Genomic DNA, 16,956 nt, shown 5'->3' on the forward strand with positions numbered 1-16,956 from the left:
AGAAGGAAAGTCATGCTCCATTTTAGCACTTAACCCTGTCAAAATAGATAGGCAACTGTCCACACCCCTTTAGAAAGTTATATTTTATTACTCAGAAGGGCAAAGAAAAATATGTAGAGGCATTAGATATTCTGCCACAGAAAACGCATGGAATCCTGGTATTTACCTTGGCTAGGTAAGAAAGAGCTACCTGTCTAATTGATTCTTCAATGTAACCATAGGGAGAGAGACTTCTTCTGCCTTCCCTGTCTCAGTTAGCATCCCTCAGGGACCTGTTCTTTCTTTATGCACTTTCTCTGTGTGCTGTCATAAAATCCTATGGCTTTTGGTATCACCTGTACAGGATATCTGCCATTGGAAATATGTTTATCTTTCATGTTTTTATTAAAAGCCATACATGCAAGCAAAGTCAGACAGTTCTCTGTGTCCAGAAATGTATATAAAATGGATTTTCCAAATAGCTAGCCATCATTCCTGTTCAGCAGCTCATTGCCTGTTTGGTGAGCTACTTTGACATAAATTTTTCTTGGATGCCTTGCTAATGTTAATATTTATCATGTTGTGTGGTATATTTATCTTACCATCAGTTTCTTTTTTTGGATTAGGACTATATTTTGTTCATTAAAAAATAAACTCTGCTTTCTCTCAGATTTGTTCCCATGGAATATAGATATGTTCCCATAGATAATCTGGTGTTTCAGTTTATCATGTAGAGACTTTTTCTTTCTTTTGAGTGACGGCTGTTTTGTGAGCTGTTTAAAGGCTTTGACATGTTTTAGGTCCCAATTGGGAGTCTAACACTTGGAGTCTAACCCTCAGTTCATCTGTTGCCTAGACTGCGGTAACTTTCTCATTGCTGTCCTTCCATTCTCTCATCTTGGTTTCCTCATCCAGCACTCTCTTGCCAAGATCATTCACATCTCTTGTTGCTTGGTCATTTCGTTCTTATCTATGCAATAATAATGTAAAAATCTCATAGTGCAGTCCCCATCGGAGAATTTGTAGTGCCTCATCAAAGTTCTGTACCATTTTCCTCTCAATATTTTCCCAGCCCACTTTATTCAAAGTTTTTTTTAAAAAAAACTTTTTTATTGATTTTCTTTTCTCAAAACAAGTATTCAATATCATTGCTGAACATACATTTTCCAATTTCCCCCCTCCCTGTTGATTTCTCTCAAATACCATTTCTGGTTTATTACATCAAATGATACATTCTGCTGTTTATATACAGTATTATGTTATCACATTGTTATACTTCTTGTTCTCTGTAAATAAAGTTGTAAATGTTTATTTAAATCCTGCCAACGAGACCATTTCTTTCTGTTGTTTCTGCAAATATATTGTAAAGAGTTCCCATTCCCATTGCAGAGTTAGCAAAGTTAATAGACAAACTGCATGAAAAGGACAATAGTGACTTTGAATAAGAATGGGAACACTTTATTCAAAGTTCTGCCATTGTTTAAAGCAATGTTTTTCTTTCAGCATCACTCACTTCATTGTACTTAAGACTTCTCCCTCTTCCATTCCTCAGCTGCCTCATGTGTGAGAGAGAAATAATGTGGAGCCCTCAAATATACCATAGTACCTTTCTGCAATGTATCCCCCCCCCCCCTTCTGATATCATTTGTTGTTTTCAACATGAATTTCCAGATTCAGTGTGTAATGTAGAACGGATGTTTAACTAACAAGCAAACATCCATATATGTACAACATCTATCAATTGGACCCTTAGCTGAATAAGCTAACTGGCAGGCTTGCTCTTAATATTCTATTCATCTTAAATATACAGTAACATATATCAGCGTGGGGTATGTGCGCAAAGGGGTCTGCAGTATAGGCGGATCAGGATGGAAATGGGGGTGGTCTGTGTGCAGAGGTGAGTTGAGAAAAGTAAGGAGGAGGGTGAAGGAGTGAAGGGAAAATTGGGGGTGCAAAGGGGCTTGCAAAAAGGGGGGGCAGTAGAAGGCGTAGGAATGGGGGCTGAACATGAAAGCCAGGATCATGACAGCATCTGAAGAATAGAAGGGGATGATGGCTTCATAACTGGGCAGAAAATGAAAAGGGTGCTTAGTAGTTGCAATGTGTGGAAGGAGGAAGATGCAGGAAGTTACCAGGGATGTGTGTGTGAAAATGGGTACAAAGCAGGGCTGTGGAACAGGAAAGTGACTTTAGAAAGTGGTTTGGGAAAGTGAAAAGTGAGCTTAATAGTTGCATGGGAAGGCGGTTAATATGGGGAGAATGGCAGTGGGTTGGTGAGCAGTGGACGGAGACACAGCCCCTCAAATATGTCCATGTTTGTGGCCTTCAGTCCTCCATTGTCACCCCTTCAGCCAGCCAGAGGTTTTCTGCTCCTTCAGAAGAGTCCACCCCCTTCCCCTTTGCTGGCCTGCATCCTCAAAATCCACTTATGTGAAGCCTTTGGTTTAGCCCCCTGGTTACCATGCCACATTACAACTAAGCCTGTAATTGAGTCTTAAGTATGTGTACCCAAAATCACATTCTTTCCTGGTTTGCGTTAAAGTAAGTTCCATGTCAAATTTTTGATTGTAAGACCATGAGCACAGCCATAGCCATACATCTTGCTAGTGCTATATAAATAATACTTTATGCAGGACCAAAGGCTTGGGTATACCAGTGGACTTTTTTTTACTCCCCCTTAGATTATTAGATCAGCAACCCCTTGTCATATACAGTGGTGCCCCGCAAGACGAATGCCTCGCAAGACGGAAAACCCGCTAGACGAAAGGGTTTTCCGTTTTGGAGGTGCTTCGCAAAACGAATTTCCTATGGGCTTGCTTCGCAAGACAAAAATGTCTTGCGAGTTCCTGCGATTTTTTTCCGCTCCCCACCCCCTTTTTCTAAGGCACTAAACTGCTAATAGCCTTTTAGCAGCTAATCCGCTAATCCCTTAAGCCTTTAATAGCCGCTAATAGCCGCTAAACCGCTAATAGCGCTAATCCGCTAATAGGGTTGCTTCGCAAGACAAAAAAAAACGTTAGACGAAGAGACTCGCGGAACGGATTCTTTTCGTCTTGCGAGGCACCACTGTACTATGTAACACCGAGTTCCCTTAATTTCAGAAGTGGTTTGCTTTTTTTGGTGGGGGGTGAGGGAGGCTGCTGTTTGATAAACATAAGATGTATGGCCTTATATCCTAAATCTCAAATCCCTTAAATTATAAATCATTCTATACCATCTCTGCAATATATTGTACCAAACAGCATCTTTAGCTTATATTCATTGTAAGCCACACAAAGATTTGGCCCTACATATACTGATAAAAAATAAAATGTCTATTTGTCCTTATTAATAAATAAAGGCACAATAGTAGGACCACCTTTATCAACAATAAAAACAAATCTTTAAATAAAAATTTAAAACAAAATGCAACCGCTTGTAGGCAGTTACACTGAGAGAGAGAGGTATAGGGATACTGATGTACTGAACCCACACTAGCAGGTGGCCATACTTTCATTAAAAGAAAAAAGGGGGGGGGGGGCGGACGAAAGCAATTTAAGCAATTTCTCTGAAATTTCCACCCATGTATTTAGCCTTTGAGCAAAGTCAGAGCTGCGATTGATGAGTGAGTTGTTTGGATTCCAGGCGACAGAAATAGGAAAAGGGATGGGGAAAACTGCAGTCTTTTAGGACCTCCATGGATTACTAATTATTTTATATATACCCTGGCCATCTGGTTGGTTTGCCGTAACCAACTGATCTATCCAGGCCCGCTGCCCTTGGAATATGTGTTGCTTTTTCCTAGCAACCAGGATGCATCTTTCCAGGGTGGTTGTACCCCCTAGAAGTTATATTTTGGGACCCTCCATCTGCAAAAAGAGAACATAGATTTGCACATGCAAGTTGCATGCAAGTTTGCATCCTCTTTTGCAAGTGGTCACTGGTCCCAGTCCAGATACAGTGTACTGGGCCCAGAAAATCCCGACACCCCTGCTAGTAGGAAAACCCTAGAAAGTATAATATAATAGAGGTCCTAAAGCCTTGAAAGTTGCAATGTATTTTATCTTTTTTTTTTAATGAAACAAAAATACTAATCTCAGCATTCTTGTCAGTTCTTTATTATTATTTTATCCCTAAAGACTAGCACATTTACAGCATACATGGATTGGAAGAATTGACTATATAAAACAGTAATCATATGTTTATGGTATATTAATACTGCCCCAAAACAAATAAATAAAATAAACTTTTCAATGCACCAAGCTTGGCAAATACAACTGTGTTGAGACAAAAACAGTGCTCTATTTTACAATAGCTCTACATACATAAATGAAACCCAAAAGGCAACTGTGCTGTGGGTGTTTTAATAGAACAGAGACAAACAGACTTAGCAGCAGTTTCTTTTATACCGCTTTAGTAGGTTTCATTTCTAAAATGTACTAAAAAAAATTAGTTAGAACTTCATGTTATAGTATTCCTTAAGAATGCCTTTTCTGTGCAATCTGTCACTCAAATAAAACAATTAAATGAAGTTTCCTAATACGGATTTATGTTTTCAGAGTTTTCCATTTTTCATTAAGCTCTATTCAGTTTGTCCTCAATGGAATCCTATCTATGCATATGTCAAATTGTCTTTATAAAATATTACATGGACAAAGTGTTAGGATATTCTACATATTGCAAACAACCCAAAGATAATCAGAATATTGAATCCCTTTCCTATAATTAATGCAGTACTATAGCTTGGTATCTTTAAAAAAGTGAGGGTTTCAAAGGAACATATGAGGAGTTTGGAAATTCTTCATATAAGTATTGCAATGCTATATAATGCATTTCTATCCAAAGAGCCTCACCAAAGTGAATGAAACATTGTAAAAACAAACAATTTTCCGTAGTGTAATTCAAGTAGGCATGTAAAATAAAGGCTCACTGTTATTTAGCGGGGGCATAGCTAAAAATAGCTAGAAATCTGATCCTGAACATTTATACTAGCCAATCTGGCCTAAAGTTTCAGCTTCCCTTTCCCATTAAAAGAATGGGGAAATACACCCTATGGCTCCAAGAGATGGCTGACAGTATTCTGTGTCTAAAAACATTGCTTGCCAAAGTTTTAGAGAATCATAAAATTACTGAAATCTTTTCAGTAGCCCTTCCTCCAAAGCTGAAAAATAATAACTTAAGTGTTTAAGTACATGATTAATATGTACAAAAAATACACTGAGTGGTGAACATAAAATAAATACAAAATAATGCACATTTACGCTATATCAGGATGAGTTTTCCCAATAGTACAATTTCAACATGGACCAAAAACGTTTACACTTGGTGCAGAGTTCCGAGGTTAAACATGTTACATAGCATTCATAACATTGAAACTGCAAACAAGGCTGAAACAGCAATAAAAGACTAGTCCACCAAAATCATGATTAGTGCAAAATCATGACTAGCACATGTAACAACACAGCTAAGCCATCAAACTGCGAAAAGCAAATAGTATAACAAATGTCTGTAGGCCTAGAATAAACAAGGAAAACCTTTGCGAAATTAAAGTGCAAATATAAATAGCTGGGAGAAGTAACACAGAATTGGAAAATGTCCCATGTATACCGGTTTCTTATTTTGTGGAGAATAACTGAACCACATTTCCCATTTCCATTACAGGGCCCATGATCCTAAACATAGTTATTATACATAAACACAACTAATTTCAGTAGACTTTAAAAGTGTAGATGTTTGTTCTGGGTTACAGTCTTAGTATGAAAATGTTATAATGGTTATTATATACTGGATTAAACAACTCTACAGAAGATTAAGCATGACGTGATTTTAAAAAATCAGTGCTTAATTTCACTTTTGTTTTGCTGCTGGTCACATATCAACAGAAGACTGTATTGTTCTACCTTAAGCATTATTCACACATTTGCTTTTTGTACTGGTGCAATCAATTAATATTCATGGGTGTCTTTCTAAAGGGTAGTTTTGTTAATAGCGGCTTTTCACATGAGCATCTTCCATTGGAAGACAATAATTCTGAACCACAATTTAGCATTATGTGAACAAGCAGCAGTGTCTCTCTCAAACTGATACACTCCTATCTCCTCTTCCATGTGCTCCTCCTCCAGGGTAGCCCAAGGAGGAGAAGAGATGCATTAACTTCCTGCCTTAAACAGAAGTTTGAGGAGTAGCTTGGAAACTTCCACTTCCTGTCTTTAACAAGCAGCAGTTTATTGTTCTGTCCAAAAGGGATAAATGGTTAGCTTAAACTAAGATTTGTTGAGACAAGCCAGTACAGTGGTACCTCGGGTTACATACGCTTAAGGTTACAGACTCCGCTAACCCAGAAATATTACCTCGGGTTAAGAACTTTGCTTCAGGATGAGAACAGAAATCGTGCTCTGGCGGCGCTGCGGCAGCAGAAGGCCCCATTAGCTAAAGTGGTGCTTCAGGTTAAGAACAGTTTCAGGTTAAGAACGGACCCCCAGAACGAATTAAGTACTTAACCTGAGGTACCACTGTATCATAAGCTATGATTTTGGCCAGACCTGTTTCAGTGAACCATAGTTTAAACTAACTGCCTGTTCCTTTGGGGCATAACAATCATAGGAGCCGACTCCTAGGGTCCGAGGTCCCTCCCCCCCCCAAAAATAAAATATTTGAAGGGGCTGGGCCCTCCCAAAGTTGATGGGTATTGCCATTCAAATGGTGTGCATGTGCCATGTCACGTGATCAATTATGTGGGGTAGGATTTGCCTGGGCCCCCAATATTTTATTCAAGTTGGCACCCCTGATAACAATAAACTGCATCTGGTTTAAAAAGAAGAAGTTCCCACTCCTCATCAGAGTTGTAATTACGGAGGTGTGAGCCTAAAGCTCATTCACATAACACTGAACTATGGTTTAGTGTTACACCCATACCAGTTCAGTGCGTAGCCTTATCATCAATGAATTATAAGGTCATGAGAAACATTTGGCTTTTGTTTAAATCAATGATCTGAAAGTAGGAATCCCTTATGTACTTCATAGTTTTCATTACCTATGGGCTGTATTTAACTATTATGGGGAGTAGGCTCACTGAAATTAATGGGTCTAAGTTAGTCATGGCCTTTAATATCAATGGGTTTACTCCTAGTAAAAGTTAAATATAATACAGTAAACATATTTGAAAGGCTGAAGACAGAGAGGAAAGTAAGGAACCACCAATTCCAAATGGTTAAAGTGCATCTCATTCAGTCCTAGAACCAGGCTGTAAATCCAGCAAGCATACTTGGCAAAAGGCTTGCAAACATTGAAACAGCTGCTTCCACAAGTGAAGTTGTATAATATCATCTTGTGCATGAAAAAAAGAGAGAGAGCGCACACTTCTGAATATTTGTCTTCCACTGAATGGCATTGCTGTGTGCAGTAAGCTGATGGATATAAACAGAAAGAGGTGCAAACTGAAATAGGTTGGATGGCTCTGATGATGCGGATATGCAGAGGACTCAGCCTCCTTGGCACTTCAGAGGCCAAACCAGAATGCACTTTTGTATCTAATTTACAATGCCAGCCAGTTAAGAATGTGTACCTTGTCTTTTGAGTCCTCTACCCAGAGCACCACTAGTCACATTAACTATTTTGCCATGTGCAACTCTCTCTTCCTTGAGCCTACTTTTCAAAGGTATAGAATTGTAAAATTTCTAAAGACAACTGAAAGACTCATGGGTCCAGTCCAGTTTTTGATCTGGGCTTTGTGTCAATTCCTGATGCTGTATAGTACACACCACATATATGATAGTGTCCTACATAAAGGAAAACATTTTAAGGTCCTGGCCTTTATATTACTGTGCTGCACTGTCTTAAAAACTGAGTTTTAGCTTCTCCTGCATAACAATGCGGCTTGTAACTTATCAAACTGCCTCACATCCAATTCATTTTCTATTTACAAAGTCTGAGGTTTTTTAAAAAAGTATTATATGAAAGTCTTAATCTCAAATCAAATCAGTATAAAAAGATGTGTGAAACAGCTGCCTAAACTTCATTCATAAAATCATCAACAGTCCAGGAATTACCTTTCTTATTTAGGCATAATAAGTAAGAAATCAGTGGAACAGGCATCTTACATACACTGATGGCTAGTTACATGAGCAGACGGTCATCACATTTTCATGTTATAAGGGGTCAGTAAATAATATTTTTCCTATGGAATCCAATTTAATAAAAGTACATGCTTGGTATTAACTAGTGAAACGTACAAAAAATTGTTTCTGACATTGTTGTCAAAGTTCATATACTAAAATTGAGTGTATCCACATTTCTTTTTAACGGAACAACTAATTACAGGACAGAGTAATCTTATGATTCAACTTTTCCATAAGTTCCTTCAGGAGGCCTGTAATACTTGGGGAAAGCCTTCAGCTGCAGGGAATTAAATGCATACTTGCGACATCCAACATTCTTCATTGTATTTTCTCTTCGACAACCCTCACTGGGAAAGAGAGACAAGCACAAAAAATGACAGCAGTAAAAACAAAAACAAAATGAACAATTATTTTAGACAATAATGAGGTGAACTAGTTAGTTCATAGCATTGAAATACTTGAACAGGTGTTTGAATAATTTGCCATTGCAAATTTAAAAGCAGTGGATCACTAAACAGACCAGCTATGAGGCACGTGAAATAGAAACATGCAGTGTCTAGTTGCTAAACTTGCAATTCTAAAAAGCAATAGTGTAACTAGTTGCAATGCAACTGATCTCTGCAATGTTCCAAAGTATTTCATGGCACATATGCTATGCAGTAATAAATGCTTTTCAACAACAACTATTTCCTGCATATCAGTTTAGCAAGGGCTTTGCTCAAGGTTACCATGACTAGATAATTTGCTATGCACAGTAGGAGCGGTTGGGAGAGAGGAACTTAACCAACTAATACTAATACAATCACAATCCTTAAAAGTTTAGTACTATTTAATTGCTTGAAAAAATACTATTTCATGTACAGCCACCAACCATATGCTAGAAAGCCATCAATATTTAGGAATGCAACCTTCCCTCATATTTACCTGCTGCAGGTTTAACCTAGGAAATTACCTCTTGCAGGTTAACCTAAGAAATCTATAGTGGGCTGTGGGCTTGTGCATTCCCTTCCATTTCACCATGATTTAATGTTACGTATGCACTTGTGCTAACCAAATTTCTTCTCACCTAGGATTCGAAACAGCTTCAAACTGTAGTTATAATAGGAGTCCAGCTTAGCACATAATTATAAACCATGGTATAAGGGAGAAGTGGAGATTTGCATGTGAAATTGTAGGAGACGATGGGGTCAATAATTCTGCTGACCTGCTCCTTAGCTATGGTTTAAAGTGGCAGAATAAAATCTATACTGGGCTGTTGGGGAACAGTCCTCTTTTGGTGTGATAGTCATTGCTACAATAGGCTATCTTAACATTTACACTCTGGTTTTGAACTCTATTGCATTTCAATACAATATTTCTGAAATCTATTTAAAAGGCCATTATTTTTCATGAAACTGAAAGTGCTGAAAAACAGCTATGTAAGGAAGCACATCATTTTGGTACACATGAATGAATTTAGACCATCAAAAGAGAACTTTCTTTGGTTCCTTTGAATATAGAAGATAACAATGGAAAATGAAAATGGCTTCATGCTAGAGCATAAGTGTTAAACAAAGCACACAAACATAGGACTGATATATAATTATATTTTAAACAATTAAGGACAGCAACATTTAATATGCCCCTTGTTAAACTACAGCAGCATTGTTTCCAAGGTGGTGAGATTTTGAATTATAATAATTTATTCCACTATCAACATAAGGCAAGACCCAGACAAACAAGCTCTTTTGAAGTTCTGTTGATTTCAGTGGGCATATTAACAGCTGTTTAACTTTCATACTGAAATCTACTGTATGGATTGTGCACACCTTGATATGAAACTGGGATTAACTGATTTCATTAACTCAATTGTCATTGTATAATACACATTTTTATATGGCTTAATTTCACAAGTAAATTATTTTATTGTCCTTCCTCTAAAACAATACATTGGGACTCTGAAGTACTTATTTTATAGGTAAAGGTAAAGGGACCCCTGACCATTAGGTCCAGTCGCGGACGACTCTGGGGTTGTGGTGCTCATCTTGCTTTACTGGCCGAGGGAGCCGGTGTACAGCTTCCGGGTCATGTGGCCAGCATGACTAAGTTGCTTCTGGCAAACCAGAGCAGCGCACGGAAATGCTGTTTACCTTCCCGCCAGAGCGATACCTATTTATCTCTTGCACTGTGTGCTTTCAAACTGCTAGGTTGGCAGCAGCAGGGACCAAGCAATGGGAGCTCACCCCGTCGAGGGGATTTGAACCACCGACCATCCGATCGGCAAGTCCTAGGCTCTGTGGTTTAACCCACAGCATCACACTATCTGTAGTGACTTTAATTCATACTTGAGTGTCACTTGGATTCATTTAAAACCACAAAAGTATTCTAGGGTGTTAGATTTGTGGCAACAATTTGCACACATTTTGATTTAGCAGTCTTGCAGAGGGAGAGTATGTATAGATAGTCTGATTTTGTGCACCCAGCTTACTCTGTGTACACTGATTGAGGATGTGTTTATTATCTGAAACTCATTTGGTACCATCCTGAGCTCTTCTGGATTCACAAAGCTCTGCTTATTTAAGAGCTACCCCATTATCTTTGGTGCTGCAGAAGGAGAAGGCAGGATAGCTATAGCTAAGTCTTACAAATATTGACTAGCCCACCCCTGCCTATGTTAATCATTTGTGGCACACTGACAGCCTACAAGAAAAAAAAGTAAAACTGCTTCCTTGCCTGGTTGTAGTCAGCCCAACAACTGGCTACTTACCAAGAAGTGTGTGTGTGTGTTTTGAAATTATGGCTTCTGGGAAACACATATGACCCAGATAGACATTTTTGACCCTATGCGTGTTTTTTTATTCTTGTTTGAGAGGCAAGATTCAATGCATGCAATAACAAGTTACAATGTATGTATGAAGCATTCCTCTGACAAGAAAGGCTTTAATGCTGCCGTGCAGTATGCTTACATTGCAGGGGGGTGGGGCGGATAATTATCTTGCAATGCATTCCTCACAAGACCTGTTGTTATATTGCCTGAGTAGTGTGGCTGCTGCTTCTGAGCAGATGAAACCTGCACTGTAGAAACATTCTACAGTAATGTCTGTATAAAGCAGTCTCATGCATCAGGAGTATTTCCCACACCAACATCACTGGGTTGCATCCAATTTTCATCCTCCTCAGACTAGATCCACTGAAATTAGTAGATATGTCTACTTTAGGTCCATTAATTTCAATAGGTCTACTCTCAGTACATAAGAAGTGATTTTGATGTAGTGTGAAATAATGATGCCTGTTTACCCCAAGTCACATGACTGCTTCCTACAAATGTTATTGGAGCAGGACAGGATTGAGCTACAGGAGCAGTAGCTCTCATGCTACTCTGGTAACATACAAACAGTCCATAATCAAGGCTACATCTTCTTCTTATACTAGTTGTCAAAATAAATGCAACCGAAACATCTTTGTACCAGTGGGACATAGCACAATGGAACATGGCAGTTAGAATTTGTCTCTAAGCCTACTTAACTCCTTTAAAATCTCAAATTTACAATGGCAGTCACATGCCTGTGGAACGGACTGCCATTAGGGCAGTGGGGTTTCATCTTCCTCACGTTCCCATGCACCCCCCAAATCTGCTCCAGAGGTTTATAGACCTTCTGAAGCAGAATTGGGGAGGGAATGGGGAGTGGAAGAGAAGGGGAACTCCGTTTGTGCAATGTTGGCTGTTGCCTTTTAATTAAATTAATCCACAAAATTATAACTTTAATATTATAGCTGTACAAGCTTTCTGAATGCTGATATGTGCATATTTGGACAATTAAATATCATAACTGCAGCAATTAAGTATAATTCTCTGTTGTCCACTGAAGTATTAGAGCAATTTTCTGGGAACAGTTACTCAATTATGTTAGCATCTTTTAACTATTTTAAGTTTATTTCATCTCTTCTAACTAAAACGTTAACCATTAGCTGAAATATCTCATTAGTGCATCTTTTATGGCAATATTTAATGTCAGGATTAATTTACATATGATCACATTCACATATACTATAAAAATATTTTCCCGGAGATTTAAATACAATTACATATTATCTGTAAGCTATTCTTTGCTACCCACTCTTCGCTTTTTGATACATTAAAAAAGTAGATATAGAAATAAACAAAGCACGGTAAATTGCATGCAGCACACTGCAGTTCAAGTTGGTTCTTTTTTAAAAGTTGGTATAATTTGCTGCAACAGATTTAACTTGGGGGGGGGGGAACAAGTACATGATTCTAAGCATGGATCGCTATAATTATTTAGAGCAGCCTTCACCAAGCTGGTGCCCTCTCCAGATGTTTTGGACTACAACTTCCATCAGCCCCCAACCAGCACAACCATGCTGGCAGAGGATGGTGAAACTGTAGTCCAAAACATCTGGAGGGCACCAAGTTGACAAACGCCGTTTTAGAGGCTATGCCTAGAAATCAAAGTAGTAAGGTGCTGAGCATATTTGTTTAGCTAAACCTGTTACAAACGATCACTTTGTTTCTTCGCATATCACATAAATATGAAACGCAAGATTGACACACTTTAAGAATATACAAAAAAGATACAAATTCTTTTCTCTGGAATACAAGTTCCTTTCTCTGGAATACATGGAACATGTGAAACAAAACTGTGTGTATCTACAGAGAGAGAAAGTAAAGAGACTCCGGATTTGGATGCTTGAAAAATATTTGGTAAGAGAAACTAATCTTCAGGTTGGGTAAAATACCGAGGTAACAGGGCCGCTGTCAGACTATGTTACAAGCACTGAAAGCGTTAACAGTTTAAACGTTCGATACAATTCCTTTTCATAAAATAATCTGATGTGTATTTACAAGTTTAGTACAATAGAAACACAAAATTGTAAGGCATAATAATAATTATTATTCTTGGCAGACGATGCTATGAGACATTCTTCAACAAATAGGTACCAGGTGGCAATAAATATTCTGGCACTTCATTGAAATTTTTGCTTTTGTTTGCTTTTAAACTCATCTTCACTTGCAACGTAATTTAGCCACCAAGTAGGCAATGCTCAGAAATAGCCACACAATCAGTAAATTGGGGCTTAGAGCTAGTAAAGGAATAGAGTAGAGAAGATTGGGGTCTAGCCTGAAATCCCGGATGGGCACCAGGCCACACAAGTTCTTCTGCGTGACTACCTCCCGTGTTCCAATACTGTGAAAAGGAAGAAGTTCGGGGAGAAAGGAAAGTAAAGAAAGAAACACACACAGACATGCAATGGTCGTACCAAAAGGAAATAAAAGTGGCAAAATAAAACAGAATGAAATCAAGAAGAGGAGAAAAAGAAATATCAAAGAAGCCACAACAGAAAATAGAACGTGTTAGGTTAAAGAATAGGGAGGTGTGCCAATTTTAAATCATAATAATAATAATAAAAGGCACAATTACAGAATAAAGGAGAGAGAAAGAGAATAAAAAGAGAAAATAAGAAAGAATACTGTAATCTACTGAAAATAAATACATGTAGGTTGAACAAGAATGGTTTTCCATGTTCATTTTCTCATTTGGCCAAGCAATGTTTCCATGCTGCTCTGCCATGCTTCCACATGCTGCAAAGGAAGGGAGCTCTGAAAAGCAAAACTGAACATGAATAACCATTATAGCATTTGACCCTTTCAAAAATTCTTCAATGTGAGTTGTACCATATTAGTTCAATAACCTAGCTATTAAAGGTATCGGTGTTAAAAATTACTTAACTCCAAAGTAGGTTAGTTTAAAAAATGATTTTTAAAAAGTCATCAAACAAACAAAAATCCACCATAATGATCAAGGCAAATTGGCCTCCTGCTCAGTGAGCAACACCGGGGCAATGCTGGTTCAGGGAAGGTGGCATAAGCAGCACCCCGGACAATCACCCTGGAAACCCCCCCCCCCCATGCTACACCCCTGACTGCCTCTCTCCAATTTCTAAGGATTCCTCCTTCCACTGCAGTCCCCTGCACCACCGCATACCAACCCTTATGTGAAGCTCTTCATGGGGCTCTTGAAGTGGGAGTGGGGTGATAACCTTCCAATTTACACCCTTCTCCCAGCATTTCTCTGGGTCCAGCCCTAATGTTGTTGTTTTCCTAAATGTTAAATGCACTTAACATAAATGGCATGGCTTTTCTCTCCCAGACCAGAATTGGGTAAACAATCAGGTGCATTAAATGAGACTTTAAAATGATGAACAATGCCTATATTGTACCCACTTTTATTAAAAATGTCCAGATCTATCAGAAATGTAGTTAGTATTATCAGAAGGACATCAATTAAATATTATGAATGAGGCTGCGAATACATTTGAGCATATATATTTCTATCTCTTTCTCTCTTATATATGTTAATGTTTTCTTAACCAAGATGCTGGTTTAATCATAGCCCAGGTTTAAGGTGATTCCCCTTTATGGAATCATATGCTTTACATAAAAGACTCCATGGCAAATTCAGAAAGCAATATTGCTGAAGTAAAAAGGTAACATAAAAAGTAGACCATTGAAGATTTAGAAAGGATCAAATAGCAAAAACATACAGAAAGGATAAGAGAATTGAACACTTTTGAGAATTTGGTGAGAAGACACACAGTACAGTACATTCAGCGTAAGTGAATGTTGAGAACAGGACTCCACGGTAGTGCTGAAAACACCAATAAAGACTAAAACTGGATTTCTTATCCTTTCTTTTTTGGTATGTAAAATTGGAGCTTTCGGGTAGTGCTTGAAACAATGTATTGAACAGTAAACAGATTCCTTACATTTTTAAAACAATAGAATTTTCAAGTATGTCTGCAGCTTCAGAAAACAGGAGTTAAACTGATATGACCACAGAACACTGACAGGTTGTGATGGGTTCTGATTGCTGCATCATGAAACATTCAAAATGACAATTTGCTGAAGAAGCAAACTGTATTGCTTGAGGAATAAGCATAGCAAAACAATGCAACCTGCAGATGTGTATCCTTCACAGAACAGGTAAACCATACAGATCACCTCTAAGCAAAAATGGCAAGATGACAACTGAGGCAATCCTACAATTACAAAGCTTTCAAATTGGTAGAGCAGAAAAGACTGCATGCTGTGCAATACTTTTCTTTACATCTCAGTTATTCAATAAACTGCTGAAAACTATACAAAGTATTATCCTCTTTTAGGAGATTTTTTTTAAAAAATACACATACAAATATGACAGCTCTCTTTATATCAAAAAATACTGAGTGAGGTCCAAAGTACTTCAGGAAACAGTAGTCTGTGCAATTTATCTTTCTTGATAGTTATATTTGTTATATAACTATCCCCATCAAAGATGGTTGAAAACCACCCATCTGCAGTTTACATGGCTCCAGGATTAGGAACAAGAGGCCAGCGAGCAGACGGTCCTTACCTTCTCATGCATTCCAGGGCTTGTGTGAAGACCTGTGGAGCCATTCCATGTTCATGCTGCAATATTAGACACTGCTCTAGAGTCACTGACATGGCAGTCCTATCCTTGGCACTTTTACAGCTTGTAAACCGAACACCATTGAGTCTGCGGCAAATCTAGAAAAGGACACTATGTATTAGCTTCATTGTAATGCTTCAGTGTAATGTAATATCCCCACATTTGGGAAGCAATAAGGGGACCCAAGGCTGGGAAAGGTTGCCTTAAGATGGGGACCATGTGGCCCTTCAGTTATTATTGGGCTAAAACTCCCATTAGCTCCAGCCACCACGGGCATTGGTCAAGGATGACCAATTCACTACACACCTTTAGGTGCCAGGCAAAAATGTTCCTCTTTAATCAGGCCTTTGGCTGATTGACATTCAATGCACTTGTAAAATGTGTTGGTGGAATTATTAAGTTGTTTTTATTTTGATAGTGTATTTCATGTTTTTAGGTTGTGATTTCATCCTGTCAACTGTCCTGAGACAAATTTTAATAATAATAATGAAGAAACACTAGTCCAGCAACTTCGAGAGAATCACAAATACCCCATTTCAGCATTAGGTGGGCTATATACCCACCTAATGAAGAGAAAACGAAGTGGCATTTACTAGTATCTCAGTGCTGTAAATGAACATTTGGAGGTGGTTGTCCACCTCTGCTCATTTTGCCTGGATGTTTCTGTCCTCTTATCCTACTGCAATGGCACACTGACAAATAAATATCACATAGCAAACACAGTGGTACACAGGAGATTCTGCCAGTAGGCATGGGTTTCCATGGCCATGCACCCTGGGAAGGAAAGCGTTCAGCCTTTGCAAGGACAATGGACTTAGTAAGGCTACAAAACCATCCCATCCTCCAAATGAGCAACAAGTAACTCCCTTTCCCCTTCAACATCCTTGGAGACCAGACCCATCTTCCTGGACAAGCCACCCACCTCACTCCATGCTGCACACCAAGCCAGCAGAAGCTCATAAGGGGTGGGCAGAGGCAGTGGTGTCATTCCGGCAGGGCAGGGCAGTAAAAAGGTAAACATGGTGACCTGCACAAACATCGCATATCCATCAAATGCTTGTAGAATAAGAATAATAAATACCTCAGCAGCTTGCCAAAGAATATCAACATTCTTATTTTTCCTTGCATGTACATTCTGTCCAAGAAACCGCAACAGTTCAGGCAGGCACGTTTGACTACGAGATCGAGGTAGACCTTAAATGAAATAAAGAAAGTGTAAGCATTCCCCATTCTCTGTGGTCAGACATGAGAGAAAGGTTTATCAGCACATGCAGCTTTATTCAGGCTGAACTATACATTTGATCCCTTTCTCCTATTTTTGTGCAGTACCTTAGAAATTTTGTAGAAATGAGCACCCTGAGCTAAATTTGTCACTGAACAGTGGGGTCACATGGCATTTTGTACTCCAGGAATTTAGAATCTGTATACTAATC

At 38.6% G+C, this 16,956-nt stretch overlaps 1 protein-coding gene and 1 long non-coding RNA gene across 36 annotated transcripts in view; one reads left to right on the plus strand and one right to left on the minus strand.

Moving 5' to 3' along the window:
- Positions 1-16,956, plus strand: part of LOC310676340 — a 33,300-nt gene that overhangs the window by 6,144 nt on the left and 10,200 nt on the right. The gene's annotated exons all lie outside the window — the stretch shown is intronic.
- The window catches only part of INPP4A (inositol polyphosphate-4-phosphatase type I A), a 97,430-nt gene continuing 84,534 nt past the window's right edge, over positions 4,061-16,956 (minus strand). For 17 of the 34 annotated variants that reach the window (XM_083437702.1, XM_083437700.1, XM_083437693.1 and 14 more), the window contains 3 exons: positions 16,605-16,717; positions 15,467-15,621; positions 4,061-8,422 (listed from right to left, as the gene is read on the minus strand). In XM_083437702.1, the coding sequence (XP_083293828.1) occupies positions 8,290-8,422; positions 15,467-15,621; positions 16,605-16,717 (401 nt within the window). In that variant the 3' untranslated portion in view covers positions 4,061-8,289. Of the gene's footprint in view, positions 8,423-11,912; positions 13,262-15,466; positions 15,622-16,604; positions 16,718-16,956 lie in introns of those variants that run through there. The other 17 variants (XM_083437685.1, XM_083437676.1, XM_083437707.1 and 14 more) reach the window with 13 other exon arrangements.

Source organism: Podarcis tiliguerta (genome assembly GCF_965153285.1).
Source record: "Podarcis tiliguerta genome assembly, chromosome: 4".
NCBI lineage: Eukaryota > Metazoa > Chordata > Lepidosauria > Squamata > Lacertidae > Podarcis > Podarcis tiliguerta.